The sequence below is a fragment of the Copadichromis virginalis genome, linkage group LG10 (assembly GCF_057382275.1).
Source record: "Copadichromis virginalis isolate Kocher_CV1m ecotype Utaka linkage group LG10, C_Virginalis_male_GT1.1, whole genome shotgun sequence".
Lineage (NCBI taxonomy): Eukaryota > Metazoa > Chordata > Actinopteri > Cichliformes > Cichlidae > Copadichromis > Copadichromis virginalis.
In genome coordinates this window covers 14,114,274-14,123,941 of record NC_140627.1, presented here as the reverse complement: position 1 = coordinate 14,123,941, position 9,668 = coordinate 14,114,274, and the positions used below count along the sequence as shown (strand labels likewise).

Here is a 9,668-nt window from a genome sequence, read left to right as displayed (position 1 = left end):
TAGAGAGTAACATAGTGTACGCTGTTAAGTGCCAGGAAGATTGCCAAACAACCTCTGGCGATGTGGATGGCACAACACGGAAGAACTACCTGGTCAGGCCAGGACTCTGCAGTCTATTTACACCTACAGGCCAGTGGACCCTCTTTCATTGATGAGGACGTAACCATCCTGGACAGGAAGGAGCACTGGTTTGAGCGGGGAGTCAAGGAGGCCATTTACGTGAACAGAGAAAGACCATCTCTGAATTGAGGGGCCTAACGGTACATCTTTTACCACCGTATAATGCTATAATTGCAGCCATTCCCCAACTCTCTGTGAATGGTAACCATGGCCATTGATCAGTGGGCTTTAATCAGTGGTTGTTGATCAATGGTCATGAGAATTTGCATAATAATGATGAAGGAACTGACCTCACAGCCCATTGTTCCTTCAGTGGGCTGGTTTCAGTCATTATGCAGATGTACTGTTTATAACATAGGTGTCAAACTCTGGCCCGCAGCCTAATTACGTTTGGCCCGCGAAGCCATACCAAATTACTACTAGAGCTGGCCCACTGGTATTATACAGCTAATATATATATATTGTTTAGTATTAAGCTTTGCTTGTTCCATATTCAGTTTTCCAGCAAAACTTATTTGAGTCCATAAGAAAAGATTCATTCTTATATCTGGAGGAAGATTTTTTTTTTTCAATAAATATTAATGTTAGCCCGTGACTTTGTTCCAGTTTTGAATTTTGGCCCACTGTGTATTTGAGTTTGACACCCCTGCCATAAGTCATTGTTGATTTTGTCTTCTAAAATGATGTTTAGAAGAGGACCTGAAAATGGCCAACGTTTGTTTGTAAGCTTAATTAAACAGATGTTGGCCTTGGATGCAAACCAGCGCATAACACCGTCGGAGGTTCTCCGGCATCCCTTTTTCAACCCCAAGAGTTCCCCTTGCATTGACATGAGTGCTGAAAGACCACAAAACCCTGTGGTCTTTCAGCACCCTTCAAACTTGAAATGCAAGAGATCAGAGAAAATCAACTGCAGTTTTCAAAACTCGGTTGAATTTTCTCAGCAAGTATTCATCCACACGTCAGCCAGCCCATCCTTCAGCTCAGATGTGCTTGAAATAGTTGAAGGGAGCATTTTGAGAAACCACTACAAGGTAGAGGCTTTCCTTGGAGAAGGGGGCTTTGGTATTGTAGCCAAATGCCGTGATACCAAAACCAACCGAGCTGTGGCTATTAAGGTGAACAAGAACAACCCTGATATTCTGCAACAGGCAAAACTGGAAATTTTAATTCTGGAGCAGCTGAGAAGGTTGGATCCAGATGCCGCCAACATTGTTCAATGGAACGGCTTTTTCCACGACGGAGAGCGGGTTTGCCTGAAATTTGAACTCCTAGACCAATGCCTGTGGGACTACATACAGGACCCGAATAATCAGCGTCTCCCCATAAGCGAAGTCAGGCCAATTTTAGGTCAACTCACAAATGCTCTGTCCCACCTGGGTTCTGTGGGAATAGTGCACGCTGACCTCAAACCTGGAAACATCATGGTTGTAAATCGCTATGAGTCTCCAGTCAAAGTCAGACTTATAGACTTTGGCCTCGCATGTCCTGCGTCTGCAGTGATGCCTGGTGACCGTGTGGGGACAGTTGGTTATAGTGCACCTGAAGTTATGCTTGGCCTTCCTTACAATGAAGCAAGTGACATGTGGTCTCTGGGGCTGGTGGCTGTGGAGCTTGGTACAGGGGTGCCACTCTACCCTGGAAAAAATATTATGAAGTTTTGAAATTCATCATAGAAACTCAGGGTCAGCCGCCAGATCATGTTCTCGATCCTGGCGTGTACACTGAAGACTATTTCACAAAAGACAACTACAACTACAACCAACAACGCTGGACATTTAAGACCGCTCAACAATTTAAATACGAGACAGGATATGAATCTTTGGAGACAAGATACATAAAACTGACACGTCTGGATGACCTCGAACAAATAATGCTGTTTAGACGAGGACCAGAAGATGGCCAACGCTTATTTGTCAGCCTAATTAAAGAGATGTTGGCCTTGGATGCACACCAGCGGATAACACCCTCTCAGGTTCTCCGGCATCCCTTTTTCAACCCTGGCCTCTCCAACAGGTTCCCAAGTATCAACACTGAAAAACCATACAGAGTCAATCTCCAGCATGGCATCTTCCACCCTGGACAAAAGTGATAAAAACACAAACTGGGGTTGGAAAAGGATATTAACAGCAAATTACACTGGAAATATTAATTAAGCTGCTCCAATAATTATCACTTTGGCTTTTTTTTTTTTTTTTTTAAATTTTCACTCCCCCCACCCCAACCAGTCGCGGCAGATGACTGTCCCTTCCTGAGGCTGGTTCTGTCGAAGGTTTCTTCCTTTTTAAAGTGAGTTTTTCCTTCCCACTGTCGCTAAATGCTTGCTCATAGGGAATCTTCTGATTGCTGGTGTGGCCAAAACTCTAGGGGAAGTAGCAATTCTTGTGAAAATTAAAAAAAAAAAAAAAGCCTACCAATATTCAAAGCAGAGCAGCGGACACCTTACTATCACATCAGTCCTTTAATCCAACCTAAAACACCATGTTTACAGAAATAAATTCCATACAAATTGGAAATAAATTGTTGTTTTTGATTGTTTATAAATATATAGTGCTACCCTTCAGCCTCCTAGTAGACATACCTGTGTTATCCCCAACTCTTTGTGAATGGTAACCATGGCCATTGATCAGTGGGCTTTAATCAGTGGTTGTTGATCAATGGTCATGAGAATTTGCATAATAATGATGAAGGAACTGACCTCACAGCCCATTGTTCCTTCAGTGGGCTGGTTTCAGTCATTATGCAGATGTAATGTTTATAACATAGGTGTCAAACTCTGCCAAATTTGGCCCGCAGCCTAATTACATTTGGCCCGCGAAGCCATACCAAATTACTATTAGAGCTGGCCTACCGGTATTATACAGCTAATATATATATTGTTTAGTATTAAGCTTTGCTTGTTCCATATTCAGTTTTCCAGCAAAACTTATTTGAGTCCATAAGAAAAGATTCACTCTTAAATCTGGAGGAAGATTTTTTTTTCAATAAATATTAATGTTAGCCCGCAACTTCGTTCCATTTTTGAATTTTGGCCCACTGTGTATTTGAGTTTGACACCCCTGGTTTATAAGATTGGGGAAATCTTCAGTTAGCTGAGACTGAAGAAGTCACTTGGATGAGTGATGAAATGTTTCTCCCACTGAAAACGCTACGTCCAGATGAACAGAATTTAAACTTTTGGAGACACATGTGAATACATCGAAGAACAACTTGGGTTTAGTATCTTACCCAGCTCTTACAGTGAAAATGATTCAACCAATGGCATTAAGGCACCAGTCTTCTAATATATTAGTAACAATATGTAACTTTCACTTCTACAATTACTATTGATATTTCACACACACAAAATATACATCGATTAGCCTGTCTTGTGTGACATTTCATGCGGTCTTGGTGGGTGGGGGTTGCCTGCTAGCGTGGGGGCCCCAAGTAATTGCTTAGTCTGCTAATGCTGCTTGCTGGCTCTCAGTTATATGTTTTCATCAAAATCAAATTTACTTGAAAAAGTGCACAAAAGAAATGTGGTTCCAGGTATGATTAGCTAAAAAAGGTCTGACCAGATACGTGCATGGCATATAAACCAAACTATACACGGGACACATAGTGCAGAGTAAGGCACTCACATACTGTATGGCTATTAAACCTGTTCTTAGTTTAAATATCTGAGGATGATAAAGATGGGGACTGCTGTTGTTAAGTTTGAGAAGAGCACATTTCCTCTCAGACCTGCAGTAGAAGACACTCAGGTCAATAGGTCTTTGTTTGGATGCAGTGGGGGATGGTGTCCTGTAGTTTTCCAAAGTCTTGCAGGCCTCTCCATACCGATGGTCATAAGATGAGAGCCCCTTTACAGCATTTTATTCTTTCAAGGGTAGCTTCTTTTTGAAGCGGTTTGGTTTTCAGTTTAGTTTTTATTGTTAAAAATATTTGGATTTTGTTTAGTATTAGATGTATTTATTTATTAATAAGATTCTTGTTAGGGGAAATATTTAAGGAATTCTGAATAGGTATTACAATTGGAATACAAAAAGGTCTACTTGAAACTCACTTATGTAGACACACTAGTCGAAATAAATGTGTATGTATAACTATTACATGCATGGACGGGTGGGAACATTTGACCAATGAGTAAATCTAGAAACATTTCCTGTTGGTACACAATAATGTTGTATTTTTTTAACTTCAGTTAAATTATTAGTTAAAAACAGCTTTATATTTTGGTGTAAAGTTTAATCATTTTGGCACACAGATCTTCGATGTTATTTGCCACGTGGTCATACTTCGTCCAGGTTTTTGCACTGGTCAGCGCGTACGAAGCTTGGCTTCCAATACACACACATCAGGGGGTTAAATGTTCCATTTAACTTTTACCGCAGAGCTGGTCTGCGCGCCAAAAAATTTAAAGTTGGAGGGAAGATAATCGATTGGCTTTCTGGCTCCTCCTTTTTTACTTTTGACCCACTGACAGAAAGCAGTAACAGTAACAGCCAATCGACCGTGCGTCTTCCTTTTAGACTCCATCGTGATTGTTTACAAACCAGGAGAGATCCACCAATAGTAATTAATTTTCTCTCACGACGTTTCTGTCAGGGCCAATCAGATAACAGCACTTTTATTCCAAAACCCAATGGCAGGTTAGGGCGGGACAAAGCGCGAGGTTTATATAGAGGCTGCGATTTCTTCTTCATCACTAGCAAACCAACGACTGCTGTGGTTCGATTCCGAAGAACTATTTAAATAACCAACGATGTCTGGAAGAGGTAAAACTGGAGCAAAGGCACGTGCCAAGGCTAAGACCCGCAGCTCTCGCGCCGGTCTGCAGTTCCCCGTCGGCCGTGTCCACCGTCTTCTCCGCAAGGGAAACTACGCAGAAAGAGTTGGCGCCGGGGCCCCAGTTTACCTGGCCGCGGTCCTGGAGTACCTCACCGCTGAGATCCTGGAGTTGGCCGGCAATGCTGCCAGAGACAACAAGAAGACTCGTATCATCCCTCGCCACCTCCAGCTAGCTGTACGCAACGACGAGGAGCTGAACAAACTCCTCGGTGGCGTGACCATCGCACAGGGAGGCGTCCTGCCCAACATCCAGGCCGTCCTGCTGCCCAAGAAGACCGGCCAGTCTGCACCGAGCTCCGGCAAAGCGGGAAAGAAGGCCTCCTCTCAGTCACAGGAGTATTAGCTTGCTAGCTAATAACTCTTAACACCCAACGGTCCTTTTAAGGGCCACCCACTCCTAATTGAAAGAGCAACTTTTCCTGATTATTGCTGTCTTGCATCCCCTTTCGCATGATTTTTATTTAATAAAAAGTCTGTTTTGTAAGCACTGATGTATTCTGCTGATTTCAGGCTAATCGATGCTACTTGCTAGTTTTGGAGACCTGCTAGCCTGGCCGGTTGAGCTGAATTTCAGACTGGTGGTCTCTAACCCCACTGATTATACCGTGAGCTCGAGAGTTGTAATATAACACTATTCATTTACCACAGGGCTTTGTTTCATGACCGGCGGTTAACAACAAACAAGGAAAACAAAAATGGCCTCCACTTATCAACATTTACTGTAGGTACATGGGCCAGAGCCTGAAACACCGGTTGCATTTCACCTTATTAGTAGCATGACTGAGCAGCTTTTGTGGTGACTGATTACAAATTACTTTTGGTTTGGCAGAAAGGGCTCTTTAGTATGCATTTGTGGCTGAAATAATGATCTGTGTAGGCATATTGTATTATATGTATTGCGTATTTCCATCTAAAGCATAACATGCTACAAATAACTCACCCTAATCTGAGTTTCAGCTCTCAAAAGTGTTCATATGCACAGAGCCGTTTTAAATTTGTATCCATTTTGAAGGGTTTCCTGCACCACAATGACCAACAGACCTAACAGCCTCAATCAATGACTATATTTTTGGAGTAATAAGTAATATCACTGCAAAGTGAAACGCACCCATTAGGAAGGGAAGATTATTTGCATACATGCTCTTTTTATCCTGCATTAGTGTTCCTTGGGTATATGCCTGAGAAATTGGAGCTCTAGTAACCCATTTCTAGAATTAAGGTGGGGTGTTTTACCATTTGTTTTGTATTTGCTTCCACCTTTATCTTTGCGTATGAGCGACCTGAATAATATGTTTGTTTGTTCAAAGTGTGGTTAAAGCTTGAAAAACATGCCAACGGCTCATTCTCCTTAAAGCTCCAGGTGTTTCCTCGTTACATGTGAAGAAACCGGCAGCTGCAGTTTACCAGCACAGTGACGTCTGACCCAGTATGCACAGCTCCTGTGCAGCAGCCGTACCACTGAGGAATAATTTGAGTAATATATTTCATTATTCCGAAGCACAGAATAATTAGATGTTAGGCAGTAAATTATCTCCACATAGATCAGGGGTGACAGACATGAGGCCCGGGGCCAGAACTGACCCAGCAGACTCCAGTCCGACTCACTGGACAGCTTTGGAAAATGTGAAGAAGGGTGAAAATTTAGTACTTTTAACTGTGTTTTCATACGTTTTACACTATCTACTATAGAAATTTCAGTTTTACAATCCACAGTTTAAAAAACAAAAAAAAAAGAGACATTTTCTGTGAATTAACAACACTTTTTCTTTGGAACAAAAGTTGGCTTGCAGAATGAGTTTGACATCTTTGCCATAGATCATAAGCATTTATGAGCATTGATTGAAGATGTCTCAAATAGTGCATCACAACAAGACACCTGCTAACAGACAGTTGTTCATTCTGCTTTTCAAAGTGCTCAAAATACCTTTAATTCCCCATCAAGGAAAGAAAGCATTTGGCAGAAATTACACCAAACTTTCAGTCAGTGGAAACATGACATCTTGAGTGTAATTCCCAAATGCTGCCACCAGGGGTCACCATGTGATGTTTGAAAAAGTTCACAAAATGACTTGTGGCATAAACTGATTGTTGCCCATATGTGTTTTTATTTAACAACTATTGAAGACAGATCACTGTCTGTGCTGACAGATGTGCACCATAAGCCATTTCATAACACGGAGGAAAGAAAGGATTTCAACTGTTACATAAAATAGTACGACATCTGAAAAAACACAGCAAAGCACTATTTTAAAGTGTCATTAGTATATGCCCAGCTATAATACATAATTAATCCTTTTGTGGGATCCATAACTGATAAAATAATTGGTTGTTTTATATCAGAGGTGGGGATGGATTACGTATTTTCTCATTAAACCTCAGTCGTGTGCAGCTAAACTCACCCGTAACCTTTCCACAGGACATATTTCAGTCTGCTTTGAGTGCTTTATAGCGGCAAAAGCAGCATGACGCACCAAGTTTGAGCCGAGCCCAGGACAGGCTGAACCAATTACTCGGGCTTGACAACGTGTCCAACACCAACATCCAGGCTAAAAATTCCAGCTCAGAAGGAAAAACCCCGGTGTCCACTGGCTGTTTTAACTATAATTTTCTGAGTTGACATTTTCACAGTCTCTAAATTTACTGGTGATGCTCTTTTCAGCTGTTTGTGGCAACAACAAAAAAAGATCTCTGGTAAAACAGTCATTTTGGTCGTTTCATGGAATTTGTTGGCTTTCCTTCTGCAAGTTTTGAAGTTTTGATTTTCATTATCCACAAAACACCTCGTATGTTAATTACAGTTTGGTGAAGCTGTGACTGGAACAAAAGCAAATATCTAGACTGAAAAGAAGGGTTTTTCCAAGTTCATGGGTAATCTTTGTTTATACAGCATCTGAAAAGTAATAGAGTTTAGATGTACTCAAGCTGCTGTGAAATAAACAACTATATTTGTCTGAACATGAGAAAATCTTGGTATAAGCAACAAATCTGTGAGAAACAAAGTTATACATGGACACAGAAGGACCTGCTTAATGAAGGGAAAGAGGAATGATGAGTGGGAAGAGAAAAAAAAAGAGGGCTGGAAAGAGGGGGGTTGGATCTGCTACAATGATGTTCAGACACACCGAAACATTCACTTTGAACGTTACTCAACAGCAGCGAAGATGCTCGAGAAAAGAACTGGAAGACTTTTCACATGAAAGCTTGGGAGGATGCCTTGTCTTGTGTTTTTAATCTTTGGACTGAATCATACTGCAGAAGAGGAGATGTTCCTTTCGAGCTTGGGTATGGGAAAACAAAAATATTTATTTGAGTGTTTGTATGTGTGTGTGGAAGACAGAAGGGCATCACCAGGGTTTTGCGGCAGGTTACGCATCTTTGCATTATCTTTAAAGGCAGGCTTTTGATTTAACTGGGAGGCATGAGCAGGTGAAAGTCATCTGACAGGGAGAAAAATAGGAGCCAAACCCAGGTGGCTCTGAATGGACACTTTAGTGTGTGTGTGTGTGTGTGTGAGAGAGAGAGAGGGAGAGAGTTCTCAGGCTGTCTTTGGTGAAATAACAGTATGGTGAGGTATTTCTCCGACATGCCAGTGAGGTGCAACTGTGCCTGAGTGAGTATAGCTTTCTTGCTATGAGGGAACTTTGCTTGTTTACATGTAAATAAGTATCTGATGAGTCCATACAGACATACTAAAAAAGCTGAAGAAGACAAGTGGACAGATGTCACGCGTGAAGACAGTCCATTGGTTTTGTGGGCAGCTCAAACTCTTTTGCGGTAATGTCTCTAATTTCCTGTTGTTCACTAGTTCGTTTGGCTTTGTGCCTTTTCTGAGCATCATTTGACTAATCACATGATTTGAGCTGGTACTGTTTTTTCTCAGTGTGACTGGATTTGTTTCAATTTAGCCAATCAGGAGGTTTGAATGGCATTCTTGTGTGTGTGCATTATTACTGTACAGCAGCAATGTTCTGATATTATTCCAAAAATGAGACCCGGTGTTTCCCATAACTCTACAAACAATTTGGGCTGCAGATGTTCTGTGATCGCTCCACGATCACCGCCTCCTTCTGGATAGTATTTCCTGTCCTGAGCTGAGCCTCGCCAACCCCTCAACATGTGGCATCAGAATAATTACAGGTTACATTTAGGTTAAGGTTTGTCTAAAAGGAAATGTTTTGTTTTGTCCTGTCAGTGTTAAGGGAAGGGGTAGGATTGATGCTTGGTCTGAGAGGAAGTAAAGAGTGAGACCCTCAATTTAAGGCAATGAAATCTGCGTTATGTGTAAGCTGCTTCTCATCAAGCTTCCTACACAGCCTGCATGAGTGTTGACTGCCTGAGCCCCCACTTGCATAATTGTTGCCATCTTCACTGTTTCCACCTGCAGCCTAATGTCATCCTGCAGAGACCTGCAGACATCTGTTTCACAGTGTGTAACTGCAGGGTTCACAAGCTGACTGATCCAAACCTCCTACCAGACAAGCAGTTCAGTATCTGTGGGAAATCACACACTCACAGCATAGCTTGTTTTGGACTTTTATTATTATCATCTCAGAGTGCTCACAGCCAGGCTGAGATATCACTGCAGACAGTTCAGAAAGACTGAAAAGTTCATCTTCAACTTGCTTTGCCTGCCTGGACTTTTGTGCATCTGCAAGCTACTTTGCAACCCACCTCCCCACCAACTCCACTTTACCTGCTTTGTCTGACTTCATTTA

At 41.8% G+C, this 9,668-nt stretch overlaps 3 protein-coding genes across 3 annotated transcripts in view; all 3 read left to right on the top strand.

The window, feature by feature from the left end:
• Positions 1 to 860: 860 nt before the first annotated feature.
• LOC146700025 (homeodomain-interacting protein kinase 1-like) lies at positions 861 to 1,784 on the top strand. Its single transcript, XM_085471479.1, has one exon. It carries the CDS (start codon positions 861 to 863, stop codon positions 1,782 to 1,784), a length of 924 nt encoding a protein of 307 aa, XP_085327605.1.
• A 2,991-nt stretch (positions 1,785 to 4,775) lies between these two features.
• On the top strand, positions 4,776 to 5,440 carry h2ax (H2A.X variant histone). The gene has a single exon (XM_085470016.1). The coding sequence runs from the start codon at positions 4,868 to 4,870 to the stop codon at positions 5,294 to 5,296; it is 429 nt and encodes a 142-aa protein (XP_085326142.1). The 5' UTR covers positions 4,776 to 4,867; the 3' UTR covers positions 5,297 to 5,440.
• Positions 5,441 to 8,038: 2,598 nt separating this feature from the next.
• phldb1a (pleckstrin homology-like domain, family B, member 1a) overlaps positions 8,039 to 9,668 on the top strand; it is a 29,548-nt gene continuing 27,918 nt past the window's right edge. Inside the window, exon 1 of the mRNA XM_085470009.1 lies at positions 8,039 to 8,235. The gene's annotated coding sequence lies outside the window, so the exon portion shown is untranslated. The remainder of the gene's footprint in view (positions 8,236 to 9,668) is intronic.